Genomic DNA, 17,007 nt, shown 5'->3' on the forward strand with positions numbered 1-17,007 from the left:
CTTTTTTTTTTTTCCTTCTGTAGTATTGTTCATGACTAGACAGGAGATACATAGGAAACTGTAAAGCTTCCATGAACAGCAATACAAATTACATAAAACCACTGCAGTGACATTTATTAGAAGACAGAAGAACAGTTGCCACAGCTTTTTCAGGCATGCAGCTTTCTGCAGCCATGATATGCCTCTGGATTCTTGCAGCTGCATTTCAGGACAGCACCACAAACTCCAAAGCTTAGCAGTCATGAGGTAATTTTTCTTCTTGCCTGCAGCTAGATACCTTCCCCTTCTTAATATTCAGCTTCCTTACAGCTCACTGCATCCTCCTGCAAATATGCTAAGTATTCACTCTAATCCAACAAAATAGTATGCTACAAATGTTACATGCAGTCAAGTCTTTTAAAGAGGTCTTGAACTAAGCTGTTTTTGTGTTTCATTGTCTTCAATGTTTTGCAAGACACTTTAGCTTTTATGCTTCCTTCTAAAATTCATGTTTACTACCATGCATCTGTCTCACAAATATTCTTCAGTATTGATGTTGGCTTCAGGATTGAAGGCTGGATGTTTCATTGAGGTGTTGTCAACAGTAATTTAGTTCCTGCTTTGGTGTTCTACTGTAAAGCAGTTTTTGTGGCTTCTTGAAAATGCTTCTGACCTTTTACCATTCAAGGACTTCTAGCAACAGTCAAGGTTTTGACAAGATCTCCTGCAGTTTTACTATTTGGGATTTTTATTCAGTATTTGGTAACATTTGAAGTCTGTGTTTCTACAACTCTACCTACAGAACACCCACTGACAGTTACACTCTGAAGTTAAACAAGCTGGTGAGGAATGCATCATGTCAGGTCTTCGATGAGTGCGCAAGGGCTTTACACAGAAAGAAAGAGGATGAAATAACAACATGCAGCATTTCTATATGCTCATGCCAGTACTTCTGAGGCCTCTTTTTGACTGAGTACATTATGAATACCAAGCTAGGCATAAATAAAACATGACTTGTGCTGAAATAAAACATATAACTTTCAGAATAGATAAAAGCTATTCTGTGATCATCAGCTACTAATTAAAAATGCATTGGGTCAGCAGGAAATGTTTGAACACAATTTTATTTATTGATTGCAAATGTCTCCACACAAACACAGAACTGATCCTGTTTCACCTCACTTCCCTAAACTATAATGTCTACCATAATCTACAATGCTGTCTGAAGCATTGCTTTTCTTCTTTTGGTGGGTGTGTGTTTTGTAATCTTGGTATGGCTATGCTGAAGTTAGAAGCTATCCAAATGTTTTCTCCTTCTCTTTTCGTCTGATGACATGGACTGCTGATTGAGTCAGGGTACACTAGTTCAGAAAGTAGTTTATAATGGGGACCACTGGGCTGCAGTTGCAAGCAACAGTAACAGTAAGGCTACTATTGCAGAATTATCTTTTGAAGTATTTGGAGCAGACTCAAAGCAGCGTGAAGGGATGCACCTCTCACTGGGTTTGAATTATTGCTGACAGGAGCATTTTGTTCCCAGTCCTGTGGCTGAAACTTTACGATGCTACTGTGGATCTTTTGGTGGAACTGATCGTTCAAATGGATGTTACGATTGTTCTTTATTTCCACATCGTCTTCTTACTAAAACAAAAATAAGTAGAGGTAAATTGTGATTTTATTATGAACTCTACTTACTAAAGTCTGAGCATACTGGCCTTGGGTATTTCCATGCCGCAACTCTGAAGTCAGGCGTTTCACTTTCCTTGACCGATTACCTTTACACCACGCTAAGCGCTGTCAGTTCAGTGCTTTCCCCGGGGACGGGCACACGCCGCTGCCTACCAGCCCCTTCCCCGAGCCCAGGGCGAGCGGGCGGCGAGTAAGTGACCTAAGCCGAGTCCAAACACACCTCCGCGGCCCGGCGGGGCCTGAGCTGGGCGGGATGGGCCGGCCCGGGGCGGCCCGTGCGGACTCGCCCCCCGCCGCAGCCCCTCGCTGCAGCTCGCCCCGTGGGCCGGGTTATGTAAGCAGTTCGTCCCCGAGCAGCAGCCGCCGCATCTGCGGCGCTCCCGCCCCTGTCCCCGCCCCGCTGCCAGCGCCGGAGAGGCAGGAGGCGGCGGCGGCAGCGCAATAGAGCAAGTTTTGTCTCCGGCGAGGGGGCGGCCAGGTCCCACCGCGCTCGGCAGCGCCGGCAGCATGGCCGCGGTGCCCCTGGGGCGGGCGGCAGCCCCCGCCCCGGCGGCAGTGCCCCGCTGAGCTCCCCGGGCAGCGGCAGCCGGAGCGGCCGCCTCCGCCGCCCATCCGGGCCGCTCTCCTGCCCGCCGGAGAGCGGCGGTCCCCCGGCCCGGCCCGGCGCGGCACCATGTGGGGCGGGCTGCACCCCCAGCCCGGCTTGCGCGGCTACAAGGCGGGTAAGGAGCGCTAAGGAGGGAAGGGGCTGGGGCGGGGGGGAGGCACAGGGGCCCGCGCCGCTTCCCCTCCCCCGGCCCGGCCCGGCTCCCTCCCGGGTCCCCAGGGGAACGCCGGAGGAAGCGGCTGTGTCCCCCCCGCGCGCGGGAAGCGGCGCGGCCCCTTCCCCACGCCCGGCGCCCGGAGGAGGACGTGGCGCCCGGAGGGGGCGCGGGGGCCGGCCCGGTGCCGCTGGCGCCGAATCGGCCCCAGCCGGGGGCTCAGCGTTTCCTTAGCTGGACCTTGCAGCAGATGACAAAAGCCGAGCTTAACCTACATAATCTGTTTCTATGTTTTGGGCTTTCTCTTCCGTCCCCGGTTTATGTTAGCGCACCACCGTTAAGCAGAGGCTGCAAGCGTGCTGCTCTTGATGCTTTTTCGTTTTAAATTTAGACCGCAACAAATGGGTCGAGTCCTGGTTTGTTTTTTTTTTTTTTTTCATCCACGACTTTTCTGCCTGTGGATTAATTAGAACCTAGTTCCTGCAGGCTGGCAGGGATGCGTTGAAATGTTAATGCTTGGAGTTAGGTTGTTCCACGGGCAACACCTCTGTGCAAGCGATGGGCTGACTCCCCCTGTCAAGGCTGTCAAAGTGGCAGAGGAAAACTGGTGAATTGGCTGCAGAGCCGTGTGAGCATTGCTTTTGGGCAGGTAAGGCAAGGTACCGGCTCTTTAGGATCCCCTTTTCAAATCCTTTTCAGGATTTGAAAATACTACCGACTGTATTACCTGTCTTGCTCTGGCAGGACTTCTGCAAATATTTTGTCATGTTTTGATTTATTGAAGCAATTGATCACAAGTGGAGGTCTGTGGTTTGGCTCTGCCATTGCAAGTGCAAAGTAGTGCTGTTGGAGTAATTTTTCTCGCTTAGAAATTTGGATTTATGTTTTAATTTTGGGTTCGCAAAAGATGACTGTATAATATGTATACAGTTAGCTGACATATTTAAATGGCGAGATTGTTTTGCTTTCGACTGACAGGGTTTTTCTTGCAAATACAAGAGCTGCTAAGACATTCTCAGCAGCTGCCTGAATCTCTACAAGTAGGCTAATGTTCATCCCTATAAGGTGAAAGAAGACATTGTTCTTTTTTTTCTGTACTGTGATTAAGTTATGAATTTCTATGTATAACACGTTTGCCTTGTTGAAGCATTTTAAAAAATTATTTAGTGTTTCCTGCAAAAGAATGGAGTTACATTATCTTTGTGCTACAGCTCGCAAAGATAGTGGGTATTCTGAGCAATAGGTGTGGAGATTTCAGTTAATTTGATGGAAACTGCAGGAATTTAGGGTGTTTCAGTTCTTGATTATTTGTGTTTGGGACAGGAATATTAAAAGGTTACATCACCATGTACTCTGAAACTATCTTCAGACTGTTGCAAAGGTTGTTGGTGTTCATTTTTCACTTGTTTCAGAAAACTTTAGATTGTGACATTTTATACATTGCTTTTTCCCTTTTGTTTGGGATCAAATAAAGTGTCTTAGTACGGTGTTGAATTTATCAGCAAGTCTGATCAGTGAATTATTGGATTAATGTTTTGCTTTGCTTGTTTGTCAAAATTGTCTTTACGACTCGAGAACACATTTTGTGTATTGCTTCTAGTTCCTCCGCCCATCCCTTCTTCTCCTTTGAACTTTTATTAACCCTGAGTGTTTAAGTTTATGTTTCTCTGTCAGCAGTAGAAGTATAAGGTAGCAAAACTGGTATAAAAAAGATCTCATTTGATATAAGATAAACTAGCAGAAAGTGGTGGTTAGTTAGAAAGCAAGTAGGTAGAGGTTTAACCTTGAGAGATGATGTGTACATTATAATTTCCAACCCAAGAGTGCCCTCCTTCATCTGTCCTACTGGGAAACAGTTGAGAAGCTGTTTTGTGAGGTTTGTAATCTATCTGAAGATGTGGAAGTTAATTAGCTCCATGCAGGTATTTTATTGAAGGAATGACAGCTACTAAGATCCTGTGTTATTGTTACTGCCATGTTAGATTTTTTTTTTTAAGGAAGCTGTTAATGGGAAAAGTATTTTGTAGTACAACAGTAGTGTCCTACTAGGAAGCAGGAGTTTAAGCATTTATTTCTTAAGTTGAAGGAACCTTTCTTCTGTCAAGATATGTTTAATACTTTAATGGCAACTACTTGCTGTAGATTCTGATTGGTGTGGGAGCATAATAGTTAATGACTTGATAATTCTTGGTAAACCGTATTTTTTACACTGAAAAGCCTTCTATTTTGCTGGTTGTACTTTAATTATCTGTGGACATGGGTATTTAGAAGTCTTACTTTTGAAAATCATTGAAAATCATATGCTTGAAAATCATACAATTCCCTTATAAAGCTAGGTGCTTACTGAGTTATTCTATTTACCAAGTGGAATTACCAGTTTTTTAGTAATAGATGCAATTTAATTCTGGTTATCTTAAAATGTAACAGGCAAGGACACTTCTGGAGCATATTTAATTTGTGACCTTCAGTTTTATTCTTTCTTCTCACTTCCAAATGGTACTTGCTTTTTGGTTCAATAGGAGTGCCTTCTCTGAAGAAAATTTTGCTGTCTTGTTTGCATCCCACTGAGATTTTTTTTTTTTTAGAGGTCCTTCTTGTTTAATCAGTAAATTTAAGAACAAAGTTTGCTGCCCATGCAAAATAATTTCAGCTCCTTACAGTCCCAGTGCCTGTCCTGAAAAATTAAATTGCTGGTTTTGAAATGTGTATGATTGACTTAAGTCTTTCAGTCTTCTTGTACATGTGACTGTTTATGAAACCCTTGCAGCGTAGTTTGTACCTCTATAAAGACAGCAGTTACCCATGTGCTGTAGGAATTTAACTGCAGTGAAGGGCACACAGCATTTCAATCCCTTTGCTTGTTTATCTAGACCAGCCTTTGAAATGCACACTTGGTTAATAACTCTTCCAAGACTATGAAAGTGTTCATCTAGATGTGTTGTTCCTCTGAGGCATGCAGTCAGGCCGTGTGTGTCCAACAGGTGCCTGTGGAAAGTGAAAGAAGCACTCTTTAAAATGAAATAACACATATTTATTACTTTTAGTAAGCTGTGCCACCATTAGTCAAGCTTCTTTCCACTGTCCAGTATGGCTTATTGGTAGTATTGGACATCAGAAGGATGTGGTCTTTTCCAACCTTAATGACTCTACTAAAAATAGTAGCCTGCACCCCTCTGCTCCTGCGGCCCTGGCAGTGTGATTTGCCCTACATTCTTGTACTTGAGCCTCACTGGCAGCATGACACACGTGGGTCTGAAAGATTGTTTAATGATGTCACAAAGTTTCAGCAGCAATAAGGTCCCAACACCTTCTAAGGCCTGTGGGGCACTGCCTTCTTGGGGTACCCATGGGCTTCACAGGCAGCTTCCTAACCCAGCTGGGGTGGGGAGAATGGGGCTGATGACACTCGTTTTCATCCTCTGAGGTGGAGGAAGAGACAGAAATCTGGTGGTTTTGTTTCTGTAACAAGTTTTCTTGGTCTGCTATTAGAGATCTGCAGCCAGGGATGTTACAGCTCTCGAAGTATATTGAAAAGGCAGGTTTATCTTTACAGACTAGGCAAGGCAATAAATGGTGAGTTAGTCGAAGCATACATTTCAAATTGGTTACCAGTTATAAGTGTATAAATGTGTTTTTATGTGGTGCATTATAAAGATTGTTCACCCAAACTTAAAAATGTAATGTTCCAGCTGCAAGACTGGCTGCTAGAATGGCCTCTGCTGTCTTTCACAGATCACTATGAGGTCAAATGACATTCTGTGTTTGAGTGATGGTGAACAGGAGCTACTTACTTCCCTTCAAAAACAATGCCTTTTTTTCCCCCTCCCTCCAGGTAACTCACTTTTATGGATAGAGCATCCACTCTTTTAATGTGTGCAGAACACTTACGTCTTAACTGTTTGGCAAGAGAAGAATGATTGATATGAGGGTGTATTGTAGTGTTGGGTTTGGAGGTTAGCAGTTGTTCTGATCGCCTGTATGTTACACTTTAAATGACTGAATATAGACTTGTGGTTGCAGTAATTCTATGCTTTTAAATTTTTAATTAAAGGAAGTAGTTATTACTTAAATAATTTTGAGAAGAATGCATTTGTTTTAAGGGGTTTTACAGAATAAGTATGTAGTAAAAAGCAGCCTGAGACATTCCATCTGCCCTAGGGGGAGGTGGTGTGAGAAGTGCTAGTAGGAAAAGAACACCTGTAGATTCTCCAAATAATATCTAGAAGTTATGTCAATCAAATACTGATTCTTACACTGCAAAATTATTTATGCTAAGATTTTAGCCAGGTATTTAATACCTGTTAAAGAACCTATGTGTTTCATGCATGGTGGTAAGAATACCTGAAAGCTTCCCAAATTGCATGACTTGAGGTTGTAGCCAGAGGTGATGATCTACCATTGTTGAAAGCAAAACTTGTTTGTTGTAGACAAGTTAGTTAAGGGGAAGAGGCATAGTACTATACTTGTTCAATATCAACTGCTCTGTCTTCTGTACTCTTTGGATGCTTATTTTTGTCATACAACTTGCCCATGGTTTAATAGTTAGAGAGTTAAACTAATTGTCATTTCCTGTGCTGGTGGTTCTTTGGCTGAAGAAGTGCTGACTTTGTTGTAGTTGTTAGTAATCTCTTGGATGGCCAAATGTGTCTTAAAATTGTATACTGACTATGAAACAGTCTCATTGTGGTTGTGATTAGCTTTAAAACACATTCAGGCGTATTTACTGTGGTTCAAAAAGTAGCTTTCTTACTGGCTTCTGCCACGGGTTAGCCTTGGCTGACTACTCAGTTGCTTGCTGCTCCCAATCCTCAGTGAGACAGGAGAGAAAATAGGAGGGAAAAGCTGGAGTTGAGATGAAGACAGAGAGATTGCTTGCCAGCTACTGTTACAGGCAGAACAGACTTGGCCGTGGTGTCAGTCCATGTTGACTCCTCTTTCACACTCCTTCCTTGTGCTGTCGCCCTGCTCCAGCCTTGTCTCTCTGGGGCCCTACAGGGTGCCTCTGCTCAGAGCTCCTGCTCCTCTGCTCCTGCTCTTGCCTCTGGGTGCGAAGGGCTGTTTCTCACACTCTCATTCATTGCTCACAGGGAGTGTTTTGCTCTTTCTGAACAAATGCTTTCCCTGAGGCACTGCCGTCATGGCAGCGGGGCTCAGCTGAGCCCTGCTGTGGCTGCCTTGGAGCTGTCTGGAACCAGCTGTGTCCATTGCCCAGCAGCTCTGGACACTCCTCATGCAGGCCTTCCGGCAGCCCCCACCAGCATCTGGGCAGCTGCACCCCATAAAACTTCTTCAGGAGGAAGCCATTATGTTTTGACGTTTCTTTTCTGGAATAATACTAAGTATAGTGTCCTGAAGTTTATTCCTGCCAACACCGAGGGAAGGTATACTGAAGTATAATAAGGTTCTGGCTCCTGCCTTAGGCTCCTCCATGAAGTTTCTTGCTGTCTAGGGCAAGTTGAGGAGGCACTAAATGTGGCCTGTGGGACACTGCAAATCAGCTGCAGAGGCCCAGAGGTGGCTGGCTGGGGAGGAGGAGGAGAACATGCAGCAGGGAATAACTCATGTAAATATGCTCACAAGTGTGTTAGTCCTGACACATCATCCCTTATATTCCCGGAAACTGCTGACCCTTGTGGAATTGCCCCTGAGGATGCTAGCTTTCCCTGGGCACTGTGCTCCACAGCATCTGGCTCGGCTGCCTGAGTGCGAACATCCTATTGATTGCACAGCCACGCTCAAGTGACCTATTTCTCTGCAGCCGGCCGTGCCGTAAATGACACTGCATCTTTCTGTTCCTCATTCCCCAGGGATCTCTGCTGTTTTTTGAGATTCAAAAGGCCCATCTGTAAAAGGAGTCAGTAACACAAAGAAAGGAAGGTTGAGTTGTGAGAATTTTTTATTCTTTTTTCTTTAAAGGTGTGATAGTCTCTGAAATGTGGGGGAATATGGCAGGTAAACTCCTCATTTTGGCTGAGGGCTTGCATGCAGGTGGATTGCAGGGCATGATTTCATTTTGCAGCTAAGATAATCTAGTGAGTAATTGCTCCCACCTTTCTGTGTACCTCCACTCATATATCCTTAGTGCATCCAATGTGCCAACTCCAGCGCTTGTTCAACCTTACAGCAAACTAATTGGGGAAGTTGGACCAGGAAAATACTGAAGTTAAATACTGAAGGGGGTGTTTACAGTTGTCTGACCCTGGTGTCAGGCAACTGACAGGAATCTGTCCATTCCACTGCAGGAAGTATCTATCCTGATGTCTGGCAGGTGTGGGATATTTAGAGTCAAATAGACTAGCTCTTCAATTGGCTGGTGGACAGTGGAAAAGTCTCCCAGCACAGTCTTGGTTTGCTGCTGCAGATGCCATCAGGAAGTATATAGGTAATCCCCAGACTTACAAGGTAGGCCAAGGAAGGTTAAGTGAGGATCAGGAAAAAGTGACATTAATTACATTGGACAGTGTAACTTCCACCAATTAGTGGACTGACAGGTTTAAGCAAGTCCAGAATAATGGATAATGACTGCAGAGGTGGTAGGAGACTCTCTCAGTCTTGCTGAGGAAGGGCCAGTGCAAGTAGTGTCAAATAAAAGTCATAACTCCCTCTTCATTTGTTAAAATAACTGAAGTAGACTTAGCAAATACAAGTAAAAAAGGAAAAGATGCTTTTCAAACTTTCAGCTTCCTGTTATGTTAGTGACCAGTGATGTGGTAATCAGACAAGAAACATTCTTGAATGATCCTGGAGTCAGATCTGAGATTCCTTATAAGGTATCCTTATGTTTTTAATGTTTGTTTTTACTCCTTTTGTAGCATAGTTTCCAGATGGTGTGGAAAGCTGCAACTTTTTTGAATGTTTTGAACCAAATTAACCTTTTTTTTTTTTCAGGTCTGTCTTTCTTGTAAGATGGTGTCTTCTCTCCCAAATGCCTACTCTTCAGTGAAGCTATTTAACTTTCTGGCAATTCTCAATGCCTTTGGAGTTATTCTTATAGTTGAGAATTAGTGCTTTGTATAAAAGGTCAGTGGCTAACACTGACCAAAGGCCTGATGGTTCTGCACGTAATAAGAAAACAAAATACGAAGTATAGTGACCTTACTAAAAGCACAAAAAGACATTGAAATACCATTGCTTAAAACTTTATCATTTTTGCTACTTAGCAAAACCAAAGCTAACCATTGCAGTCTTAACTTCTTTCTGTTCTCTTCATCATCTGAAATACTGAACTGAACAAAAGCTTTTGTGTGGTTGGTAGAATTATTGTAATTCAAAGCTTTACATCAAGTTTGGTTGTAGTTGTGAAGACAGAAACACAAGAAGTGCTGGTTTTGAGTGAAGGTATCCTGAGTAGAGTTGATGGTGTATTGTGTGAAGGATTTTTTTTTTTAACTACTACTTTTCAATTTCCAGGGTATTGTCCTTCCTTATATTGAATAGGTGTGAGAGGAAACTGTAAAGCTAAGTGTGGGGAAAAGTTGTGCTCTGTGACATGGGCACTGGAAATTTGTAAGGAAGATCTCCTAATGTCTTATATGAAGACAGAATTTCATCCTTTCCACTGAAATTGTAACAATATGGGAGCTCCCTTGCATAGTTCTGTTACTCAGTGCATACTTCTGTTAGCATGCACTAAAACTGTAGCCTGGAGGCTCAGTTTTCTGATACTTGGACATTAAAGTAGGTGCTGTTGTGTTTATAATGCACATTAGACCTCTTTAACAGTGCTAGGATTTTTTCCTTCATTTTTCATACTTGGGCAAAATATTTCAGTAAAATTTTAGTTTGGGGGAGTCTCTGTTTTCTTCATTTATTTTAGTGTCAGGTATATCTTTAGAATTGATATTAAACTACAAAGAGGAGAAAAATGATGATGCTCTTTTCTTTTTTAAAGTAAGACTGCTAGACTCTTACTTGTTCCACTTCGCAAAGTGTGGGAGCTACTTAAAACCATTTAGTATTTTTTGACTCATTTCAGCAGTTAGGATTACTTCACTTTTCCCTACGCACAGAGGAGATTGAATTAAGCCTTTAAACAGAGAGAGAGAGAGGACAAAGGTAATTCTGTAAGAAAAGTGTTAGAATGACAAACAGCTTGGAGAAAAACGTAGCTGCTTTTGAATACCAATAAAGCTAAGATGTAAGAAGGGGTGAAACAGATGATGATCTGTGATCATCAGGTTTTTTTTGACAGCAGGATTCAGCTGATCAGCTACAACCACACGGCTTTTTTAACAGACCATAGGAACTGGCTGCATGTCCTGAGGGCTTGGTGCTCAAAGTTTATATTAACTTTGAGCATAACTTAGTGTGTTTATTTTCTTAGACTTTCCTCTCTTCATACTGCAGTTGACAAACTTTCCAAATTTAACAGGTAGCCTTCTCTTCTGCAGTTGCTATATGGAAGTGAATGGAAACTAGGAATATCGTTTTGTGTTTCCATGGGGTGAATAGTGCATTGAGTCCAAAAACAAAGAGGCAAACCAGCATAGCAGGCATGAGGTAATAGTTGTAGTCTGTGTGCCAAACATGAAATAAGAAACATCTGCAGTTTGTATTTTGAAGTTCTGTTTTATGCAAATGTTCTATCTGGAAGCAAAAATCTCACAGGAGTGCCATCAACAATTGGACTGAGTTTTTGGTCTTGCTCCTGTCAGTGATGAAATAAAAGCAAACCTCTTTCTTTCCTGGCATGGTTTGGAATTTAATCATTGGTTTGATGCTAAATAACTACAGCTAAATGTTGTCTGTGTTTGAATTTTAAAGTGTGCTATGAATTTGAGTTTGGTTTACATACTTTCCAGAGTAGAAATCAGGAAGGCAGAGCCCAATATTACATTCTTGTGTCAGTTGAAGGATTTTGCCACCTTTTTAGTTAACAGTTGAACACAACTCTCTGTTAGCTGAACAGATTTTGTCCTCCTCAGTGAAGGCAGCCAGAGATTTATGCCTGTCTCGCTCCAGTTTAGAATCTGCCTTAATGTGCAATTTGGCAGTAGGATAAAGCCTGGTTGCTGCTAGGCATCAGACCTGTACGTTCCTGCTCCCTCCTTGGCCCTGCTTCTTGTCTGACCCCTTGCTGAGCAAGTTTAGAAGGTCAAATTAGCAGATAACCTTTTCCATAAGTGAGGATAGTTTGTTCCTGAACCACTTTCTGTAGGTTCTGGAGTGGCAGGGCTTATGCTGGCAAAGCAGGACGAGTGTGTGTCTGGGCAGGGGGAGCAGCATTTGCGTAGCAGCTGACCAGTAGATCCAATTAGCTCTGATGTCAAACAGCATTCCCAGCTCAGACCCATTTTAGCCAGCGGCATAAGCTGGTCAGCTGGACTCCTTGATGGAAAGACAGAGCTGTTCACCTCTTACTTTCTGTAGACCCTGGTGGAGAGTTATAGCGACTGGCTACCTGATTGTGTCTTTAAACTGCCATGGCAAGGTTCTCAGAAGCTCATCCGTCAAATTGTCTTATTTATTACTTTTAGTTGCCCTTGTTTCTTCTAAATTGCATACTTTCCTGCACACGATACCTTGCACCTTGTTGTTGCACAGTCCTGTACACATTTGTAAAGTCATAAAAATCAGACTTTGTGAAGGTTCACTCTGAAATACTGTTTTCTATAGAAGACAGATGTTTTATAGTTGTAATTATCTATGATGAGAGATTGTGCATTTAGCCACTTACGTTGGAGAGAAAAACCAAAACTGTTTAACCTTTATTAAGGAATTTGAAAAGCAAAAGAAGCTGGAGGTTTGGTGACAATCTTCTTGAAATTTAGCTCTCAAGAAACTGAGGCACAAGTTTATATTCCTTAAAATATGGCCATAGTCTTTTTTTGTAAGTGATACTGCCAGTCAGGTCTATGTGTACTTTGAGGATTGTATTTTGAGTATTTTCTTCAGGTTTCTTTCTTCTGTTTTTTTTCCTCTACTATTCTATGTTTTTCTCTCTCTCTAGTAAGTGAATTCTTTTGCACATTAATAGTACAGAGGACAGGCATTAGCCTTTGTATAGCAAGCAGCGTTATCAGCCTCTACAAGTAAAAATGTCAGTAAAAAGGTCTCTCTCAATATTCTTCTGTTTAAACTCTCACATTCCTATTTTTCTTCCCCTGCTTCGCTCTATATCTGTACATTTTTATCTTTCTTCATGCTTAGAATTGTTCTAATCAGTTTCTAACAGGAAGACTATGAGAACTTAGTTACTTGCAGGCTCTCTCAAGAAAGCACACTAATAAAGGATGTGAGTCCTTAGGATGAATCATACTTTAGCTGACACTGTAGAGTACTTTTGAGAAACTGAAATGTAAAAATTTAATAGTTCAGGCTGTCATTTCATCCCACTTTGCTTCTTATTGCGCTTTGATTAAACTGCATCATCCACCTACTCTCAGCTGCGTTTGTGTGAGAGGAGGAATTAGGACCTTCTGGTATCTTAGTTCATGGCCAACTGGTAGAGCTGCAAGTTTCCACCACCTCCAGAGTGTTTGTAAAAAAAGGATCCTGAAACTGTCATCTGGCCACCTTCCCTGAATGCATTGGAAACCTCTCTTTCCAGTGTTCTGCTCACCTTGGAAGAGAAAAGGTACATTGTAGACCTGGAGCTTGTTTTGGACATTTGTATTAATAAAAGTTGTAATTTGCTTTGCAGAAGGACCATGGAGATGAAGTGCACTTGGGAAGTATGTGTCTAGGAGGTTAGGGTTGGGATGCCATTTTTTAAACATTATTTTCAAAAGAATTTATGGTAGTTATTTGTTGAAGTAAGTTTTTTTTTTGCCTGTGTCTGGAAGGAACACTTACATGCCAGGATCTTTTTATTGTGTCCGGATATCGGATTGAATGACTGCACCTTATCATTCGCTTCACCTTAGACTGAGGGAGGCTGCTGTCGCACCATTCTATTGCTGACTCTCAGCTTTTTTTAAAGCCCTATATAAATGTGTTAAAGTATGACATCTGCTCTTGTGTCTTTTGGAAAGGATTTTTAGCGTTTTGGGTTCCCCTGCCTCCATTGCCTTTTCTCACTGTGTTGTCTTTTCAGCAGTTAAAAAAAAATAGAATATTATCCATGAAGACTTGTTGTGCGTGAGGCAGACCCTAGAGTGAGATTTTCTTTAATCTTGTGGCAGTAAGGATCTTGCAGGTATGATGAGTAAACAAACATTTTCCAACTGAAGTAAGTTTTTTCCTACAATACAGCAAATGGGTCACTGAGAGACCATTTGTGGGTTTCTTTGAAGACTTCTCCTTCTGAAAAGTGTGTGGTTATGCAGCCCTGTGGGACAGGAGGGAGAGCCAAAGAGAGGCTTTGGCACTTTAAGGAACTTATTGAGAAGGGAGGTGTGTGTAGAACATGCAACCGGAATAAGTTCAGCAATGTCAGGCATTTAAATATGAGTGGGTGTTGGGAGAACTGGCTTGAAGGTGGGTTGACTTCTTTCAAAATACTGTCATGGGATCTTTCAGCATAATTCTCAGGGTTTTGGGTAAAGGTACAGATGGTGAGGGTAAACTAATTAACTTTGTCTTTGGGCTGAATGCTGACTGTCTTCCCATGAAAGGGCTTCAGGCAGACTTCAGTGCCATGCAGGCGTGAAATACGATTGTACAGCCTGGTCACATCCATGGTGGCTAGAATGAGCTTTGCATAGTTAGGTTTGATAGTGCTGTAGTGAGATCTTCTTCAGAGTCCTTTATATAAATCTGCCCTGGCTGTCATGAGTGATTCATTTCTGGTCACAATCCATTTCAGTCACAGTGTGGAATAGAAAAATCAGTATTCTTAATTTCGTATGTATCTGGTGTGAAACCCAGTTAAGTCTTTTGCTGTTGCTTTCCATTCAGTGTCTAGGTAAAGTAACAGTATCATAGCTGTCACTTAAAATAATAATCTTTGCATTCAAGCATGTTAGAGGTATTTTAGGAACCAAATGTAAAGACAGTGATGTTATTATTTTGTGTATGTATATCATAGGGGATCTGTGCATGCCACTGAAATTAGGAGTGGTAACAATCCAGAATTAACTGGGAGCCTTTCAGACAGCAATAGATGACAGCATTCTGTAACACACAGAAAAAGATTCATGTTTTTGTGGAGTAAAATTTCGACAACTGTTTCCTTTTAATAAATAATCTACTTCCTGCACTTTATATACTTAGTTGTAAAGAGATCTGTTTTAAAAGCCTAGGCTGGAAACAGAGGACTGTGTTGGTATTTTTAACTGACCAAATTTAAGGAGGCATTTAACTGTTTGTATAAAGAAGGCTTCTTTTGAGATTTTTTTGTGATCTTACATGTATTTTGTCATGTTTGTTGGTGGAAATTGCAGCCCGGTAGGATGACACTACATTTTTCTCTTCTAGTGAATCCTGTGAAAGGTAGATTTTTCTAACCCAGTGAAGAATGATCATAGACAGATGCTAATATACAATTCAGCAGCACAAATACTGATTAGAAATTTTTGCTTGCTTCTTTACCCCACTCTGTATTTTGGGCAGATGGACACTGGCTGCTGATTGGCAGGTTTGAGATTAGAGCAGCAGGGTGAGGCAGGTGTGCTGGCTGAGTGGTTCGGGGACTGCTGTGTATCTTCCCCTTTTACACTTGGTTCTTTTAATGTAGGCTGTTTGCTGAAAGATGATGCATTTGCAGAGAGCTGCCCAAAAAGGAGATGGGGAGCATAGAACAGGGTGCATAGTGATTGGGGGTTCCTCAGGACTTGGCTCAGAAGGTGAGTTTCAAATAATGAAAGTAATATGTTAATTTTTAAACAGTGTCTTGGACTAATGAGCTCTATAAGGTCCTATTTTATGGGTTACTTAGTGTTGAGGCTTAATTATTGGGTTTGTTTCTACTGTCTTGGTGCTTGTATTTGGTTGTTTATGATACAGCTTTTCAAAGCTGATTGAACTCACCTTCTCATGCAGACACTTGTATATTTGTAATGGCCTTCTATGAAATAGAATCTCCATTAGGCCTGCAAGATATGGATATCCCGTGGAACATTAAAGACTGTAGACTCCTGGGTTATGTCATTAGCTATCCTTTTTAGAAGAAGAAAAGGAGTATGTTAAATGTCGGGGTGCCAAAGAGAAAGTATTTCTTGAAGTGATCACATGCAACCATGATCTGTTGACATGTATAAATAGGTTGAAACCCACATATTATTTACCTACTAAAAATCTAAACCAAGTGTCTTTCTTGGGACATACTGCTTTTAAATGCAGAGGCTTCTTCTCAACAGTAGAAATCCAGTGAAAAAATGGCTGTTTCACCTCACCCCAGCCCATGTGCACGCCTCTGTGTGCAGGATGGCTGTAAGGAAAAGGCATAATCATGGTGATGGCACTGTGGGTGTACTCCTGCTGCTGTTTGCAGCCAACTGTGCATCCCAGGGGAAGTGAGAGGGGAGTGCCTGAGTGAAGAGACCCTTCTGGAGCTCAGAGCACAGTGCAGGTAGACTTGTGTATTTCCCTGGAAAGCCAGGTGGGATCTGGCTGGCCTGTGCTGAGCCAAAGCTTGGAAAGTCTTGCTGGCCTCATGCTGGTCTGTGGGTAGCTATGGATCTGTACCAGCACTTACCTCTTCAGGCCTACCAGCTCAAGGATCAGGCTTCATGAGTTAACTTAGAGATGCTGAACTGCCCTTGAGTGCAAAGAAAGCATTCATTCTGTGATGTGCCAGCATGTCCTCCTGGACCTGTGCTTCAGCACCACACCCAGGGCTTGGTGTGTCCGCAGGCTGGCTGTGTGTAGGTGTAAAACTGAGAATACATTATAGCAGGTGTTTTGTGGTCCCTCTTATTTTCTCTACTTACAGTACCTGCAGAGATCCTGGTGGGAATGACTGTCTGCCCCCTTTAGTATGTTAACCCTGTTTGTTAACCGAGTCTAGTTGCACTGGGTTGTTGCATATTTTGGGATATATTGCAACACTATGTTTGGAACATGAGAGACTCTTGAGATGTTTGGAAAATTTTTTTGGAATGGAAGGTGGTAAAATGCTGGAAGAACCAGAGAGGTTGTGGAATCAGTGTCCTTGGAGGTGTTCAAGACTGAGCTGGATGGCGCCCTGAGTAGTCTGATCTAATTACCTTGCTTTCAGTTGAAGGTTAGAGAAGGTGACTTCTGGAAGTCCTTTCTTAAGTTACTCTCGTTCTGTGGTATTTTTAGCTCTTGTTCCTCAAAGTTCCACCGGAGTGAAAAGTATCTCTCCCTTTTGGGGGTTTGTGTATGGATGGTTGTAGGTTCACATGCTGAGCATTTGTCTGACCAAGAGATCTGAGGGGTTTGACACTTAATGCTGTGTTAATGCTACCACTACTGCATATTAAATAATCAGCTGCATTTCTTTTAACACCTGTGTAATGCCATAAAAGCTGAAATGTTACCAGAGAGTTGTATAGTGGAAAACGGCATAATAAAGGGTAAATCAATCTAAATTTCTCTTCTATAAATGTATTTTAAATGTCTCCTAAATCAGAACTGTCTCTGATTTAATTAGCTTGGCCTTCTATAAGTCAGTTTTACTCTTGCTGGAATAGCTAGATGCTTCTTGAGAAGGATGAAGTGGAATTCTTGTGGA

General features: G+C 42.2%; 1 protein-coding gene across 1 annotated transcript in view; it reads left to right on the top strand.

Annotated features, from left to right (window-relative positions):
* The first annotated feature begins 2,101 nt into the window (after positions 1–2,101).
* The window catches only part of CEP85L (centrosomal protein 85L), a 106,341-nt gene continuing 91,435 nt past the window's right edge, over positions 2,102–17,007 (top strand). Inside the window, exon 1 of the mRNA XM_082302876.1 lies at positions 2,102–2,390. Coding sequence (XP_082159002.1) covers positions 2,342–2,390 — 49 coding nt within the window. The 5' untranslated portion in view covers positions 2,102–2,341. The remainder of the gene's footprint in view (positions 2,391–17,007) is intronic.

This window comes from Coloeus monedula (genome assembly GCF_965178545.1).
Source record: "Coloeus monedula genome assembly, chromosome: 2".
Classification (NCBI taxonomy): domain Eukaryota; kingdom Metazoa; phylum Chordata; class Aves; order Passeriformes; family Corvidae; genus Coloeus; species Coloeus monedula.